Source organism: Thalassophryne amazonica, chromosome 15 (assembly GCF_902500255.1).
Source record: "Thalassophryne amazonica chromosome 15, fThaAma1.1, whole genome shotgun sequence".
NCBI classification, from domain to species: Eukaryota; Metazoa; Chordata; class Actinopteri; order Batrachoidiformes; family Batrachoididae; genus Thalassophryne; species Thalassophryne amazonica.
Window position 1 is genome coordinate 85,509,728 of NC_047117.1, and position 19,212 is coordinate 85,528,939.

At 41.9% G+C, this 19,212-nt stretch overlaps 1 protein-coding gene across 1 annotated transcript in view; it reads right to left on the minus strand.

Moving 5' to 3' along the window:
- The window catches only part of LOC117525559 (N-alpha-acetyltransferase 15, NatA auxiliary subunit-like), a 51,333-nt gene extending 32,502 nt beyond the window's left edge, over positions 1-18,831 (minus strand). Inside the window, 1 exon segment of the mRNA XM_034187436.1 lies at positions 18,611-18,831. Coding sequence (XP_034043327.1) covers positions 18,611-18,664 — 54 coding nt within the window. The 5' untranslated portion in view covers positions 18,665-18,831.
- Between the last annotated feature and the right edge of the window lie 381 nt (positions 18,832-19,212).

Genomic DNA, 19,212 nt, shown 5'->3' on the forward strand with positions numbered 1-19,212 from the left:
TGGTTGGATGTACTGCCAAATTCTCTGAAATGCCTTTGGAGACGGCTTATGGTAGAGAAATGAACATTCAATACACGAGCAACAGCTCTGGTTGACATTCCTGCTGTCAGCATGCCAATTGCACGCTCTCTCAAATCTTGCGACATCTGTGGCATTGTGCTGTGTGATGAAACTGCATCTTTCAGAGTGGCCTTTTATTGTGGGCAGTCTAAGGCACACCTGTGCACTAATCATGGTGTCTAATCAGCATCTTGATATGGCACACCTGTGAGGTGGGATGGATTATCTCAGCAAAGGAGAAGTGCTCTATCACAGATTTAGACTGGTTTGTCAACAATATTTGAGGGGAATGGTGATATTGTGTATGTGGAAAAAGTTTTAGATCTTTGAGTTCATCTCATACAAAATGGCAGCAAAACCAAAAGTGTTGCGTTTATATTTTTGTTGAGTGTATATAAAGACACCAAAAAAAAAGAAAAAAAAAAGAAGTGGTTTTGAAGAGACCAGCGACTGATGTCACGGTGCAGCTCTACTCTGATTGGCTGTCAACCGTGTCACTCCAAAACAAAATGGATCAGATTGAAAGAGAATGTGACTTTTTAACCTCTTTAAATACATCAAGGTTAGCCATCTTTGAACTCCTCCAAAGTCTGTGTCCAAAGAATGTTCCCTGTGAAGTTCAAGAGTCTGGCAGTAATACGACTGAACTTATGCTGAGCACAGACAGACGAAAAGCCTTTGCCATATTTGATGGTTAATAAAGACTCATAGTAAATTCATCTTTTGTTGGTGCTCTGGTATAATTAACAGTCAACTCTGGCAGTCTATGCTAGCACCACACGTTGCCACACCCACCCAGAGTCCTGATTTGCTGACCACCTATGGAGACCAGGGGTTTTTTCTAGGAAAATTTAGCACGGGGGCGACACCAAACGCGATGGAGTGGAATGACCGAGCAGGGAGATGGTGTGTAAGGGGGCACCATCCCCACTTCCCCGGTGCACAGCTTTTGAAAATCTGAGGTCCAAATGGAGCATTCTGAGGCGTCTTGAAGGACCAGTACAGTGACTCAGTAAGTCAGGGCAAGTAATCTCAGAACTCCAGAACATGTGAGACTACATGGTTCACAATCAAATGGTAGCGTGAAATATTGAGGCAGATCGGAACAACAACAGAGCGTGGGATCTGCATGAAACAGGACATGTTTACACATTCTTCCTGTCATTTTGCCACATTTTTAGTATTTTTTTTTTTTTTTTTTAAATGCCATTTATAAAGGAAGGGGCTTGCTATATCCTGGCATCAATGCTACGTATTTACAGAAGAATCGATCGCCATGGGGAAGGTTGTACGCTAGGAATAATGCTTAAAAAAATAAATGTAAAATTGACATTTTGGCACAGGGACACGCAGCCATAACAAGGGGGCATGGCGGCCCTATTTTCCAGTTCAGAAATACCCCTGCACTCAACTGACACAAAGGCATTCCAGGGATACCCAAGGATTCTCTAGAGAGACCCAGTTCCACAAACATGCAGTCGTTGCCTTGTGTCACTGGTTAGCATCCAAGTCTCAGAAACAAAGAATGATCCTATAGACTTTGCCCCTCATCCTTCGGCAAAGAAATCGGTTTCGCCAAAAACCTCTGTCCAGTGACCTAATGATTCCACAAGCTCTTCCCAGACATCTTTCAAACTCACGCTCTGAGCTACCAGAGACGTTTGAGCTACCAGAGATGTGAATGGCACTACAGAGGCAAGTGAATCTCAACTTTGACACTTTTAGCACCTCGAGACACAGAGCTGAGAACAGGGCCGATTTTTGTTTAGTTTTCTCTTATGGCCCGGTCACATGTCACAGGGTGTTAGCTGAACGAAGGAAAAAAGTCCCAAAGTCACAAATAGTCAAGAAAAAGTAGACGAATAAGCCTGGACTTCTCCCATCACCGAAAAGCCTGCGAGTGCAGCGCGCATAAAAGACTGAAACGAAACTGAAATTAGCAAAAGAAAAATGAAGCGAATGGCGACCTTGACGCTTATAAACAAAATTAAAATGAAGCACCAGTGTGTGATCATTTCTGCAGCGGGTCTGTGCTGTCCACAGCCACGTTGTCTGGACAGCGTGTGCGTGCACACACACGTCTTAGCCAGAGACGGTGAGAGGCTGGAGGTTGGATGAAGTCGGCCGACAATCCAACGGAACGCTGACGGTACGGGAACTATGCAAATGACGAGGAACCGTCAAAACACAAAGCAAAATGGAATACAAACGAACTGAGGTTGTCACATTTTTCAACAGTTTGAAAATTCTGACGAAGTGCCAGCTCCAGAAATGAAGTTGGATGATGGTTAAATGATGTCTCCGAAAGTCAACATAAGTCCAGATTTCTTGTTTCGTTTTGACTTCGGGGGTCTTCGTTAGTGCCGTGTGACCGGGGCTTTAAATGTTTCTCATATTGTTGTTGTTGTTGTTGGCAGTTTCCTCGCTTGCGAGGATAGTGGGAAGGCCTTTTTTTTTTTTTTTTTTTTTTTTTAAGTTTATCTTCTACAAGCCCTCTGGTGGCTGAAAGGTCTGATGCGGGATGCACAAGACCTGTTACACTTGGGGCAAATGAACACTTGAGTAGGCTGGGCTTGTGCTGCTGCCCGCTCTTTCTGTCTTTGACGCTTCTGGCGTGAGGCCTCACTTCTTTCTGCCTCAAACTTCAGGCTTGCGGATTTGATGCTGGAACGCCAGCTGAGTCTATCTGTAGCTAGATGCTGCATGCCTGCAAGGGAGAGCTGTTTCTTCAGCTGGTCCTTATAGCGCTTTTTGGGGGCCCCTTGGTTTCATCTCCCTTCCTTGAGCTCGCCAAAGAGAATTAATTTCGGCATGCGTGTATCATCCATCCTGGCTACGTGACCTGCCCAACGAAGCTGTTGTTTGAGTATAATAGACTCCATGCTGGGCAATTTGGCTCCGGTAAGGATGTCCTCATTTGAGACGTAGTCCTGCCACTTGATCCCGAAGATGTTTCGGAGACAACGCTGATGAAAGCGTTCCAGTAATCTGATCTGCTAGCTATACAGAACCCAGGTTTCAGCTCCATACAGGAGGGTAGGGACCACAATGGCTCTGTAGACCTGCACTTTTGTGGAAAGGCGCAGTGCATAATTCTGCCAGACTTTCTTTGAGAGTCGTCCAAAAGAACTACTGGCCTTGGCAAGGCGACTGTCTAGGTCCTTGGCAACAGATGCGTCGTTTGAGATAACATTACCGAGATACTTGAAGTGCTCTACTGCATTCAGGCTGGTACCCTCGATATTGATTTGGGGTGGGGTATATGCCGTATGGGGGACCGGTTGATATAGCACTTCTGTCTTTCTCAGGCTGATGGTGAGGCCGAAGGCTCTTGCTGCCTCAGCAAAACAACTGACAATGTGCTGCAAGGCTTGCTCCGTATGGGCAACGAGGGCGCAGTCATCTGCGAAGAGCAGCTCCATGATTAGCTGTTCTGTGATCTTAGTGTGGGACAGAAGGCGCCGCAAGTTAAACAGACCTCTGTCGGTTCTGAAGCGGATATAGATGCCGTCTGTCAAGTCTTCTTTGGCCTCACGAAGCATCATGCTGAAGAAGATGGAGAACAGAGTGGGCGCGAGGATGCAACCTTGTTTGACGCCATTTGAGATGGGGAAGCTGCAGGACAGAGTCCCGTTGTACTTCACTTGTCCCATCTGGCCTTCATGCAGCTGGCGGATGATGGTGAGGAGCTTTGGAGGGCAGCCAAGGCGTGCAAGAATCTTCCACAAACCCTCACGACTGACCGTGTCAAAAGCCTTGGTTAGGTCTATGAAGGCTGCATAAAGGGCCATGTTCTGTTCTCTGAACTTCTCCTGGATCTGTCTCAGGAGGAAGATCATGTCGGTGGTTCCCCTGTTGGCCCGAAATCCGCACTGACTCTCAGGAGTATTTTCATGCAATATGGTAGGGGTAAGCCTGTTGAGCAGCACTCGAGCCAAAATCTTACCTGCTATTGAGAGGAGAGTGATGCCTCGGTAATTAGAACAGTCGGACTTGTCGCCCTTGTTCTTGTACAGGGAGACAATGACCGCATCCCGAAGGTCATGTGGAACCATTTCCTTTTCCCAGCAACTGGAGAAGAGAATCTGAAGCTTGTTGAGGACTGTCTCACCTCCATTTGGTACACCTCTGCTGGGATGCCATCTATGCCAGGAGACTTCCCTGGATTCAGCTGCGTGGTGGCCTTTCAGATCTCTTCAAGTGTTGGGGGGTCGTCAAGTTCCCATTTCACCTCCACCTGGGGAATCTTCTCGATTGATGACTCTTGCATAGTGCGCTTGTCACTGAAGAGGTTTTCAAAGTGTTCTGATCAACGTTGCATAATGGTTTCCTTGTCCGTCAGAAGGGTGGAGCCGTCTGAGGAGCGCAGGGGTGCTTGCGCTTGATGTGCTGGCCCATGGATGGTCTTAAGGGCTTCATAAAAGGAGCGCATGTCTCCGGCATCGGCATGTTGTTGTGTCTTCTCCGCAAAAGCTAGCCACCAGTCGTTCTGCAGTATGCGGAGCTTGCTTTGCAGTGTGGAGCAGGCATTTCTGTAAGCTGTCTTGGCAGAGTGGTCATCAGGTTTAGCTAAAAGAGTCTTGTGGCATGCACGTTTCTTTTCTAGTAGTTCCTGGATCTGTGCATCAGACTCATCAAACCAGTCTTTATTTTTCTTGGCTGAGAAGCCCACTACTTCTGCTGCCGTCTCCTGAAGGATGGTCTATAATCTCATCCACTGTTTCTCATATTACACTTGAAGAATTAACAAAAAAATTCAATTATTATGTAACATTACAACTGCAGGGATAGGCCCCAACCCCCCTGTAGCCCTTAATTGGAGTAAGCGGGTATAGAAAATGGATGGCTGTAACATTCCATTTCACAGAGACTTTGAGATTTGTTTCATTATGGTGGCAGCACACTAGCTTAGTGGTAAACACTGTTGCCTCACAGTAAGAAGACCATGGGATCAATTCCCACCTGTGGCTGTTCTATGTGGAGTTTGCATGTTCTCCGTGTTTGCGTGGGTTCCATCCGGGTGCTCCGGCTTCCTCTCACATCCAAAGACATGCAGGTTAGGTGGATTCGAAACATTAAATTGTCTGTAGGTGTGTGTGTGTGAGAGAGAGAGAGAGAATGTGTTTGTTTGTCTATATGTGTCCCTGCGACAGGCTGGCGTGCTGTCCTGGTTGAACCCTGCCTCATGCCCTATAACTGCTGGCTCAAGCTCTCCCATGACCCTTAATAGGAGTAAGCGGTTGTAAAAAATGGATGATTTCATGATGGTGTGACATTTCAACACACTTCAGTTTTGCTTACTGCAGACTTGTGTGCCAATTTGAAAAAAGGATACAAACTAATACCCATTCAAAGCTGATCGATACTCCTTTGAGGTATCACCCACTGACTCCCATCAGGTCCCCGACCTTTCACTGGCTATCTGATCTCAACCTGATGGTATCAAGGGTGTAGCCTCAGTTTATGACAGTTTGACACACAATATGGGCTCAGAGTCAACATCGACATGTTATTTTGGATCCGAGTGTGGCAGTTTATCTTTCACATTCCAGTCATCAATGTAATCGTGTTTTAAGTCTACCAGTATTTGCGGTACAATTTCTGGTCAAAATATGAGTGCCTTAGAATTTAATTTTTTTTTTTTTTTTTTTAAATAAAGGTGTTTGTCCAACATCTCAGCAACCATATGTTGGATTTCCTTTACATTTTGTATTATAATATATCCTTGCTGTGAATGAAGCATCGGCATCTACAATTGTTTCTCTAAGCTACACTCGCACAAAGTGATATCATTTTTTAAGGCTCAAACGTTAAAATGTCAGATCACTGGTCACACACAGGTTTTCCTTGTCAGTACAATGGTTATTACAAAACTTAGTGTAGAACTACTGTAAATTTGTTAGGTGTTGGTTACTGTGCCAGGTTGTTGTGGATATTAGCTAGGTATTTATTTCTGTCTATATATGATTCAATCTGGTGTTCAAAGTTGCCTTTGCAATAAAGCAATTTAATGTACTCAACGGGTGTGTTGTCATTTTAGTTTTTTAAAGTGCTACTTCACGCAGCGGCAGTTAAGCAGCAACATTAAGACTAACAAACCAAAAAAAAAGTACAGATAATAACCAAACTTCCTCACTACTGATTGGTTGAAAACCATGTCTTTTACCAGCCCGTACTGGATGTTTAACATACCGTAGCAGCGTCGTTGTGAACACCAGGGCCCGGTTTCATAAAGCTGTCTAATCCGTCAGTCTGCTAGCTTAGTTAGTCGACTACAGTTAGTCGCCCCACATTATCTAATCACCATTTCACATCGACGGTAAAGCTTGTAAATTAGCCATCTTACCTTAGTCAACAGTTTTCACGGGCATAACGGCCTCCTGCGTGCTGCTGCCAAGAGATGGCTCCAACGCGCAACAGTTTTGTTTACTTACGGGTTGATTGTTGTCACGAACTATCTAGCCTTTGTTTCGTTAACAGGCTTTATAAACATTTAAGGACACATACGAACAGCAGAATAACGTGCTTAGCTCTTAGCCTAGCAGTTTCTTCTTCTGCACTTCCATCAAGCCTTTATGTGCACACAACACTGCTCAGTGTAACAGCGACATCCAGTGGCTCATATGAGAACTGTCACAAACACTTCATGACAGTTGTTTGCTGTAACCATGACCAAAAGTGGAGGAAGTTTTGCTTTTTGAAGGAGTACGAGCAACGTAGAGGTGCTCTTGAGTGTTACATCTGGTGGTGGTGCATGATAGCTGCCATTTTTTGAGGTAAGACACTGAAGTTTTGTTGACTCAAATAAGATTAGCCTCCTCTGACCAGGTTAAAAACTTTAGCCTGGTAACACAAAACTTTAGCCAACTAAGCACTTTGTGCAATAACTAACATCAAAAAAATTTGTCAACTAAGTTAGTTTATTTGACGAAACAAGATTAGACTGCTTTATGAAACTGGGCCCCGAGCCCATCAGATCTCAGATGGAGAGTCAGTCCTGATTAATACATATTATCCAGAATAGAAGTCACACCTATTAAAAAAAACAAATGCCTCTTGAAAAAAAGAAAAAAAAAAACATATATAGAAGTCCCACAGGACTATAAGTCGCACCTTTTTTCTGTATCATCAGCTCTAATTTATAATTTTTGAAGTGTACTTTTTATTATTTATTATTACTGGCATTTATTCTTTTATTAGAGTTTATTTCATTTAGTGCTTTGATTCCTGGAAAAATCCTACATATAATCCAAAGAACCCCTTTCTATTTATTGATAAATAGTCATAGTTATTCTTATTAACAGTTAATGTGATAATAAAAAAAAGCGCCAAAAAAAAAAACAACACGCAACTTATACTCTAGAAAATATGGTGCCTGGCTGGGACACCGCTTGCGGAACGCCAGGAGTTGTCACCATGTCAAATCAGTTTTGTCAGGAAGTGCATCCGGTGTGAAACTTGTGGCTAAATTCCAGATTTTGTTGGTTTCCACAATTAATTTCACTTGACATTTTCAGCTTTAAAATAAACCGTATAATACATTTTTGTATCCTGATATATGTTATACTGGTTGAAGATATCAAACACTGACAAATGCTCAGAACTTGATAATTACCAAAAAGCAGCTGATGTGACAGACAGCTGTCACTTTCACAACCGCAAAAATAAGCTAAATAAAAATAACAGTGGTGACAAAGGTCACTCATGAGTAGGGATGGGTACTGATAAGATTTTATCGATATCGATGCCATTATCGATACCTCGTGAATTTTGTACTAAAAGTAGGCTTTACAGGTTTTCTATGCATTTCATTGAGTCTTAAAGTAAATAAATATGAAATTGGTCACTGTACCCTTGATCTCTGGACATAAATAAAATAAAACAGTGTTTCACTTTGAAGTTATTAATTCAGACTGGACTCTATCGTTCTAAATTGACTCATCACAGAGCCGCGCAGCGTTTGGAGCTGTGTGAACAGAACGGAGGACGATTCTCGTTTCTTTCTCGCAACAAGACAGGAGTCCCAGTTAGTAACTTTAATCCGCACAAACATGACTCACGATTGACATATTCAGGGATGAAAGTGGTGAAAAACAAAAAAAGCTGAAACCCAAAATTACCCCCCAACACCACCCGCACGAAAATGTTTGAATTCTAGAAACTCTGAAATGCAATGTGGGGCTATTCCAGACAATAAACTGGAGTGAGTGCAGCATCCATTTAGGTGAGAAAAAACAAAACAACTTTCCTTATTCAAATTCATTCCAGTAGTGTGGTGGCCAAGTGGTTAATGCGCTTGGTTTCAGTTGTGTTGTGTTTCTATTCAGGTTCTTTTTGTCTTTCTCTAAAATTGTATATAATAAGCATTAGATTATTAATATATAAACAAAAATAAATTTAAGAAATATTACAATTTGAAAACAAATGCACCCAAACGTGATGACAGCTGCAAATGCGTAATGCTAACTTTTAACATTGAAAATGCCATAGACATGCTAACGCGTTAGCATCACTCCTGTTTTTAAGTTATAAAATACATCTATTAACTGTTTCAGAAGACCATAACAGGTCGGTTTAACATAGAAAAGGTAAATAATACTCACAGACGTATGCTCTTTAGGGTTTTAGCGGGGGAAAAGTAAGCGAAAGAAAGAAAGTATAAATGAAGCAACAGATTGAAGCATTGCTTCAATGCATTTTTAAACGACATCAAAAGACCAGGGCTCTCCCTAAGCAATGGCCCAATGTCGCTGCGCCAGTGTTGACATTTTGCTGAAATGGCGATGGGATGATTTTCTTTTATAAATCATTGGTTGTTTGGATCAGCAATTTCAGTTAAATATATCATATAGCAGACAAACACAGTGATATTTCATAAGTGAAATGAAGTTTGTAGGATTTACAGAAAGTGTGCGATAATTCTTCAAACAAAATTAGGCAGGTGCATAAATTTGGGCACCCTAACAGAAAAAAAATACATCAATATTTAGCAGATCCTCCTTTTGCAGAAATAACAGCCTCTAAACACTTCCTATAGTTTCCAATGAGAGTCTAGATTCTGGTTGAAGGTATTTTGGACCATTCTTCTTTACAAAACATCTCAGGTTTGTTGGTTTCCGAGCATGGACAGCCTCCTTAAAATTCATACCACAGATTTTCAATAATATTCAGGTCTGGGGACTGAGATGGCCATTCCAGAACGTTGTACTTGTTCCTCTGCATAAATGCCTTAGTAGATTTCAAGCAGTGTTTAGGGTCGTTGTCTTGTTGAAAGATCCAACAACTTCAACTTTGTCACTGATTTATGAACATTGTTCTCAAGAATCTGCTGATATTGACTGGAATCCATGTGACCCTCAACTTTAACAAGATTCCCAGTATCTGAACTGGCCACACAGCCACACAGCATGATGGAACACCTCCAAATTTTACTGTGGGTAGCAAGTGTTTTTCTTGGAATGCTGTGTTCTTTTTCTGCAAAGCATACTGATCTTTGTTATGTCCAAACAACTCAATTTTAGTTTCATCAGTCCACAGCACCTTATTCCAAAATGAAGCTGGCTTGTCCAAATGTGTTTTAGCATACCTCAAGCGACTACTGCGTGTACGCAGAAAAGGCTTCCTCTGCATTACAGCATCTCCTTGTGCAAAGTGCCTTGTATAGTTGAACAATGTAAAGAGACACTATCTGCAGCAAGATCATGTTGTAGGTCAGGGATGGGCAACTTGTTACAGAAAGGGCCAAGAGGGTGCAGCTTTTCTTTGCAGCCACTGACTCCACCAGGTGATTTCACTGATTAATATCACTTTGAGCAGCTGGAATCAGTTTATCAGTGAAATCACCTGGAGGAGTCAGTGGCTGCAAAGAAAACCTGCGCCCTCTTGGCCCTGTAACAAGCTGCCCACCCCGTTGTAGGTCTTTGGAGCAGGTCTGTGAGTTGACTATGACTGTTCTCACCATCCTTCGCTTCAGCTTATCTGAGATTTTTCTTGGCCTGCCACTTCGGGCCTTAACTAGTACTGTGCCTGCAGTCTTCCATTTCCTCACTATGTTCCTCACAGTGGAAACTGACAGCTGAAATCTCTGGGATAGCTTTTTGTGTCCTTCTCCTAAACCAAGATGTTGAACAATCTTTGTTTTCAGGTGATTTCAGAGTTGTTTAGATGCTCCCATGTTGCCAATCATTAGATAACATATAGTGTGTAGCTGAACGTGGCGAGCCTTTTTTTTTTTTTGCAGTCGTCCCGAGTTCACCAACACACACACACACACACACACACACACACACACACACCTTGTCTGATTAGCTTTGAGCTGTTTACGGTACACAGACAGACTTTTTTCCCCAGCCGTTTGTGTCACTCAGCAACAGATTTCTACCATTTTGAAAAGACATACAGTAGTGTTCAGAATAATAGTAGTGCTATGTGACTAAAAAGATTAATCCAGGTTTTGAGGATATTTCTTGTTACATGGGAAACAAGGTACCAGTAGATTCAGTAGATTCTCACAAATCCAACAAGACCAAGCATTCATGATATGCACACTCTTAAGGCTATGAAATTGGGCTATTAGTAAAAAAAAGTAGAAAAGGGGGTGTTCACAATAATAGTAGTGTGGCATTCAGTCAGTGAGTTTGTCTGTCCCCTATTTAAGGATGAAGCCAGCACCTGTTGAACATGCTTTTCTCTTTGAAAACCTGAGGAAAACGGGACATTCAAGACATTGTTCAGAAGAACAGCGTAGTTTGATTAAAAAGTTGATTGGAGAGGGGAAAACTTATACGCAGGTGCAAAAAATTATAGGCTGTTCATTTACAATGATCTCCAATGCTTTAAAATGGACAAAAAAGCCAGAGACGCGTGTAAGAAAACAACCATCAAAATGGATCGAAGAATAACAAGAATGGCAAAGGTTCACCCATTGATCAGCTCCAGGATGATCAAAGACAGTCTGGAGTAACCTGTAAGTGCTGTGACAGTTAGAAGACGCCTGTGTGAAGCTAATTTATTTGCAAGAATCCCCCACAAAGTCCCTCTGTTAAATAAAAAATGTGTTCTTTGGCAAATTGTAACCTCTTCTGCACATCAACTGGCCTAAAGAGAAATGGAGCAATATTTTGTGGACTGATGAGAGTAAAATTGTTCTTTTTGGGTCCAAGGGCCGCAGACAGTTGTGAAACGACCCCCAAACTCTGAATTCAAGCCACAGTTCACAGTGAAGACAGTGAAGCATGGTGGTGCAAGCATCATGATATGGGCATGTTTCTCCTACTATGGTGTTGGGCCTATATAGCACATACCAGGTATCATGGATCAGTTTGGATATGTCAAAATACTTGAAGAGGTCATGTTGCCTTATTCAATTCAATTCAATTTTTTTTTTATATAGCGCCAAATCACAACAAACAGTTGCCCCAAGGCGCTTTATATTGTAAGGCAAGGCCATACAATAATGATGTAAAACCCCAACGGTCAAAACGACCCCCTGTGAGCAAGCACTTGGCTACAGTGGGAAGGAAAACTCCCTTTTAACAGGAAGAAACCTCCAGCAGAACCAGGCTCAGGGAGGGGCAGTCTTCTGCTGGGACTGGTTGGGGCTGAGGGAGAGAACCAGGAAAAAGACATGCTGTGGAGGGGAGCAGAGATCGATCACTAATGATTAAATGCAGAGTGGTGCATACAGAGCAAAAAGAGAAAGAAACAGTGCATCATGGGAACCCCCCAGCAGTCTACGTCTATAGCAGCATAACTAAGGGATGGTTCAGGGTCACCTGATCCAGCCCTAACTATAAGCTTTAGCAAAAAGGAAAGTTTTAAGCCTAATCTTAAAAGTAGAGAGGGTGTCTGTCTCCCTGATCTGAATTGGGAGCTGGTTCCACAGGAGAGGAGCCTGAAAGCTGAAGGCTCTGCCTCCCATTCTACTCTTACAAACCCTAGGAACTACAAGTAAGCCTGCAGTCTGAGAGCGAAGCGCTCTATTGGGGTGATATGGTACTACGAGGTCCCTAAGATAAGATGGGACCTGATTATTCAAAACCTTATAAGTAAGAAGAAGAATTTTAAATTCTATTCTAGAATTAACAGGAAGCCAATGAAGAGAGGCCAATATGGGTGAGATATGCTCTCTCCTTCTAGTCCCCGTCAGCACTCTAGCTGCAGCATTTTGAATTAACTGAAGGCTTTTTAGGGAACTTTTAGGACAACCTGATAATAATGAATTACAATAGTCCAGCCTAGAGGAAATAAATGCATGAATTAGTTTTTCAGCATCACTCTGAGACAAGACCTTTCTGATTTTAGAGATATTGCGTAAATGCAAAAAAGCAGTCCTACATATTGTTTAATATGCGCTTTGAATGACATATCCTGATCAAAAATGACTCCAAGATTTCTCACAGTATTACTAGAGGTCAGGGTAATGCCATCCACAGTAAGGATCTGGTTAGACACCATGTTTCTAAGATTTGTGGGGCCAAGTACAATAACTTCAGTTTTATCTGAGTTTAAAAGCAGGAAATTAGAGGTCATCCATGTCTTTATGTCTGTAAGACAATCCTGCAGTTTAGCTAATTGGTGTGTGTCGTCTGGCTTCATGGATAGATAAAGCTGGGTATCATCTGCGTAACAATGAAAATTTAAGCAATACCGTCTAATAATACTGCCTAAGGGAAGCATATATAAAGTGAATAAAATTGCTGAAGAGAACATGCCCTTGAAATGGGTGTTTCAACGAGACAATGACCCCAAGCACGCAAGTAAACAAGCAAAATCTTGGTTCCAAACCAACAAAATTAATGCCTCGCAGATGTGAAGAAATCATGAAAAACTGTGGTTATATAACTAAATACTAGTTTAGTGATTCACAGGATTGCTAAAAAAGCAGTTTGAACATAACAGTTTTGAGTTTGTAGCGTCAACAGCAGATGCTACTATTATTGTGAACACCCCCTTTTCTACTTTTTGTTTTTTTTTACTAATAGCCCAATTTCATAGCCTTAAGAGTGTGCATATCATGAATGCTTGGTCTTGTTGGATTTGTGAGAATCTACTGAATCTACTGGTACCTTGTTTCCCATGTAACAATAAGAAATATACTCAAAACCTGGATTAATCTTTTTAGTCACACAGCACTACTATTATTCTGAACACTACTGTATAGTGAGAATTGTTCAAAACACGCATGAGCATTAGTTGTACTTTATCTCAGGACAAAAAGCTGGAAGTAGTGACATCACTGCGATTGATCAAAAAGCGTAAATGACTTGATTTTACCACCAAACAAAAGGCTATAGTTCTTAAAGTGGCAGGATGTATAAGTTTTCTGTTTCAATGGAGACTGATGTGGTAAACAATGTTAAAGCTGAAAAATGCATTACAAATATGATGAAGGTGCAACATTACGTGATCACAACAGTTCAGCAGATGACCGTATTCATGAAGTTGTAATTTAAATAATTTTTTTAGTGTGCTTGCTGTTATTAGGTTATTAATTAAGAAAAAGAAACACTGTCCAGGTTGTACACTGTATTTTTCGAGCATCCATATCAGCCAACACTCAATATTAAAAAGCTTTGAGCTCAGAGGCTAAATATATAGATATGATGATGTTAACCCTGTGACAGTTGGGAGGAACCACAAAGAACATAATGAAGCTACTCTATTTTGTTGCTAAAACCGTTCACCAATCATTCTGAATGTTTATACATGTGCTATGCACCTTCACTGCACAGAGAAAATAAATATTCAAAGTTACCACTTAAGTCATGAAGGTTTTTATTATCCTCACTGTAGTTTCTTTCTTTAGTGTTCAAGTAAAGGAATCACAAGCTTATATTGCTAATATAAGCAACAGGTTGGTCATCAGTGTCCCAAAGCAGCCTGTTCTCAAGGTTCTTGAAGTGGCGCATTTACCCTTAATGCAGGTACAATAGTGTTTCACCAAGAGCTCTAGTGACCAATATGATTAAAATTTTATTTGTCTGACAACAATTTAGAATTCTGACACATGTGGGTTAAAAATACAGCAACAAGATTAGGGATGGTATGGGGAACCGGTTCTTTTTGAGAATCGTTAAGAAATGATTCAACAAAATTCCGACAACAATAGCCTTTTTGCTTAACGATTCCCTTATCGGCCCTTCAGAGCGGCCGTTGTTTTTGAGAGTGTTTGTCGGGAAAATGATCATTTCTCTACGTTGACTGCAGACCCTGCAGCGGGTCTGTAAGCAACCGCTTCTGTAACGGCTCCTCTTCGAAGCTTGAACCAACAAAGCAGTACTCTGACCTGCTGCTTTACTGGTTCTTTGCTTCGCTGCTTTTCAGAAGTAGCAAGTCTGCTTCTTAATCTCTCTCAAAGCCATTTAAAAATGTCAACCATAAATCACTTTTGTGCGGATTAAAGTCACTAAGTGGGACTCCTGTCTTGTTGCAGACACGAAACGAGACTCGTCCTCCATTTTGTTCACACAGCTCCAAACGCTGCGCAGCTCGATGCCGAGTCACATTTGAGTCCAATGGGAATTAATAACTTCAAAGCGAATCGCAGCTTTAAATGAAATGACACCTCTTTTCCAAACGTTTGGAAAGAGGTAATAAACTACAATCGACAAAAACGTTTTTCCCCCTCCCAAAATGAGACGTCCTGTGTTCTTTATGAATTACACTGATGCTAACGTGCAGCCGACTGAGCTCAGCTCAGAGGTATGGAGTGACATTCATGCCATTAATGTCTGAAAGGAAATGCTTTTGACAAAAATTACAGATTTTCTTTATTTCTACGTATTTAAGTCCAGAGATCAAGGATCCTGTGACCAATTTCATATTTATTTACTTTAAGACTCAATCAAATGCTGTTGACAAAGAACACCTGTAAAGCCTACTTTTAGTACACAGAAAATTCACAAGAGGTATTGATAAGGGAATCGATAAGGAATCAGATTGATAAGCAGAATCGATAGATAAAATCTTATCAATACCCATCCCTAAACAAGATGCATGACTAAGGCAACATAACAGACACGGGGAGGGGGTTCCTGACCCTCAGATGTCATGCTGGGTAACTACCTATGCCAGTCGAAGGCTCAACAGCATTGCTATGATACATATGCTAGTGTTAGCATCACGGAGGCAAAGAAACACAGTAGACCTTCACGTGAAGTGTCAGCTGTCAGGAACAGTGTACGAGGTCTATTAGAAAAGTATCCGACCTTATTATTTTTTTCAAAAACCATATGGATTTGAATCACGTGTGATTACATCAGACATGCTTGAACCCTCATGGGCATGCAAGAGTTTTTTCACGCCTGTCGGTTACGTCATTCGCCTGTGGGCAGTCTTTGAGTGAGGAGTGGCCCACCCTCTCGTCCTTTTTTCATTGTTTAGGAATGTCTCAGAGACTGCTGCTTTGTTTGATCAAATTTTTTTCAAAACTGTAAGGCACAATTGAGTGGACACCATTCGATAAATTCAGCTGGTTTTCGGTAAAAATTTTAACGGCTGATGAGAGATTTTGGTCTGGTAGTGTCGCCGTAAGGACGGCCCACGGCGCCTGACAGCGATCTGTGCTTCGAGACGGCAGCGTTTCACCGTTTCAAGTTGAAAACTTCCACATTTCAGGCTCTGTTGACCCAGGAAGTCGTCAGAGAACAGAGAACTTTCAGAAGAAGTCGGCATGAGGAGTTTATTTGGACATTCCATTGTTAACGGACATTTTGTTATGAAAGAACGTGTGGGCAGAGTCGCATGTCGGGCTGGACCCGACCGCGGGGAGTCGTGACAGGAAAAACACCTCCGTTGGAAACCTTAACGGGCAAGTTGGAACATGCCCAAGCTGTTAAACAATTTCTCAGTTACTCACTTGTTGAAAGCCATCAAAAGCCGCCTGAATTTTACAAATGGTTTTCAACACGGAGGTGTTTTTCCTGTTGCGGCGCACACAGATTTGCCGAGTCGTCACGGAAACGACTCGGCAAATTTGCGCGCATGTCTTTCATTACAAAATGTCCTTAAACAGTGGAATGTCCGCATAAAGTCCTCATGCCGGCCTCTTCTGAATATTCTCTGTTCTCTCACGATGTCCTGGGTGAATTAAGCCTTAAATTAGGATGTTTTCAGGTCGAAACAGGCAGACAACGGCGCCTGGAAGCGCTGCACGACGTCCCGCTGCGTGGGAAGTCCTTACACCGACAGAAACACCCCATAATCTCTCATCAGCCGTTAAACTTTTCACCGAAAACCAGCTTAATTTCTTGAATAGCGTCCACTCGGATATTCCTCACAGGTCCTGAAAAAATTTTGATAAAGCAATGCGCGCCGTCTCGAGCAGCGTGTGAAACAAAGGAATTCAGCCGAGAGGGCGGGACCAGATCTCACTCAAGGCCTGCCCACAGGGAAATGACATCACTGACACGCGTGAAAAAACTCACGCATGCGCACGAGGGTTCAAGCATGATTGGTGTAATCGCACGTCATTCAAATCCATATAGTTAAAAAAAATAATAAAAGGGTCGGTTTATTATCTAATAGACCTCATACGTGTGACAACATCTCTATGTAATTTGCCAATGAGTCAGTGGGGAGACTAACACTTTATCCTAACTTTATTGGATGTTTTTTGTTTGTTTTGTTTTTGGTAGTTGTAAACAAAGAACTCTGTATACCCAGTTTTCATCTAAAGCAGCATGGACATCGAACCTTGTGCATGTGCGTTCACCTTCTTGACTTCTGGAAGAGCTCACAGGGCAATCTCACTATGTTTGCCACCAACTCCCCCAAAATAAACATTTTATCACCAATAAAATTAGCCGTGTTTTTGTGATATCACACAAAGGAAATGCATTGTGGAAAACTGTAACAGAATACACTTTTAATAAATATTTTAGCATCTGCTTTGGACCAGTTGTGAATATGCAGGTTAAAGCACAGCAATAATGTATCAGGATATCTTATTTTTTAGCAAACCCCTGCCTTCAGCACCTGGCAACTAACTAGACATCACAATCGTGTCATATCTAGAGGTGGGCGAAACCGGGAACTTTGGTATTGATCCGATACCAAGTAAATACAGGCCCAGTATCGCCGATAGATACTTTTTCATATTTAATCTTCATAGATCCAAAGGATCCAAAATACCTGATAGAATTTCGCCAAACAATGTATGTGACAACAAAATACTTTATCACAATCAACATTTTTGTTTAAAAAAAATATCACTCAACACAACTTAAAATCTCCTGAGTTAGAGGGCTGACAAACCACAATACAAGGGTGTGCTGCTCCGTGTTGTGACACAGTGCAGCGCTGCTCTTACAGACAGAACAGACTTTGATGAATCTGCGTGTGCAGCAGTCAGTGTGTGCGGGAGAGAAAAAAAAGCTTGAATATCGATATTTTTACACGAGGATGTTCAATATCAATACCAGCGTTGGTATCGATATTAGGATCGATCCGCCCACCTCTAGTCATAGCATCATGATTGCACGTCAAATCCTAAAATGACAGGAAATACAATGAAAGATATGCCTTACAAGTGCTAATGTCATAACGAAATTGTTTACTTGTGTTAGAAGCCATTCATAGAAGCCTCTGCAACTTTTCTTAATTTAAATATGCGCTGGCTCTCCTGAAAAGATTAAAACATGTGCGGCTCTATGCTGTAGTATTTATATCTAATAAAGACACTTTTCATCAAAATATATACAAGTCACATATACATTCAGAGGACTTTACAAACATTTATGAGTCACATCGTTAAAAAAAAAAAAAAAAAATATATATATATATATATATAAAAATCCATGTTTGACAACAGCGTGAGTTTAATGGCATTTCGGGCTTAAATTTGCTGACAGTGTTACATCAACGAGTGCTTCATTTTGCGTTTACGTTACACACGTGCATCTCTAAAACTCTGTTCACGTCAACGACTTATCCAGACAGGTCACCCCACACGGTGAGTTAATGAGCTGAGGTCAACAAAACCAAGTTAACCGGTTGTTAGCTAGTTGGCCAAAGTTAGCCGGCTAGCTAACGTCAAAAGGCCAACCAGCGGGCAAAGCGGGTAGCAGGTTAGCATGGGCCACATCCCACACGGAACAACGTGCATCAAATACTCCGTCAAAAATGCTTACACTGCATTCGGAAAACGTAACGTAAACAAGGCAATGCTTTAAGAAGTAGTTTTGAAGGCGAACTTGACATATTATGAGCGGAAAGGCAACGTTCGCGTTAGCCTCCGTCGGACCCAACTTAACTAGACGTTTGACAAGCGGCGAGGCCTATCGTAAGTAACCACAACAAGGTTAAGACTGGCCGGGTAACACCACAACCACAATGTTATTATCCTGATATTAAACACAACCATTGTTAAAGCACAAAGAACTATATTTTGCTTTATGTCAATGACAGCGGACCGGGTTAGTTAACCCATTCAATGATGCCATTTTGCTAACTGATCGAAGCTAACGCTAAAAGCCGGAGAGCTGCGCTCATTCTTTGCAACAGTCAGCGATCTGTCGGCACCAAAATCAACGTTTAGCTGCCAACTCACCAAAATCCTCTTGAAGAGAGCGTTCTCTTTCGGTGGTAAAGTAACTGTCGGCATGGTTGCGGTTGAGATCGGTCGCCAGTGGACCTCAGCACATGTAGCTAAAGTTAGCCCGGATAGTCAGGAGGAGTAGAGTTGAATGATGCAGAGAGCCCAGCCCCTCCTTCAGCCGCTCCGCTCGATTGCTCCGCTTTCTCTCCTCTCCGCTCCCTCCTCACGTGTTCATGGAGCTCCGCACTCCTCACTACGGCTGCTCGACACAACAAACAGCCTGACAGCTTGTTTTAAACTCGATGAAAAGGCCATGTGGAATCCTGCTGTTTACATCCATCATGCAAACACAAACGCACAACCAACCTGGGTCTGAGCAGGAATGGATGACATGTAATCTGGATGATGTAATCAGATTACAAAACATAAGTAACTGTAACCCGATCAGATTACACTGGAGAAATGGGTAGTAGGAATATAATTACATTGTCATGGATTATGGGCAGCACGGTAGAGGTGGGCGGATCGATCCTAATATTGATAATATCGATATCAACGCTGGTATTGATATTGAACAATCCTCGTGTAAAAAGATTGATACTCAAGCTTTTTTT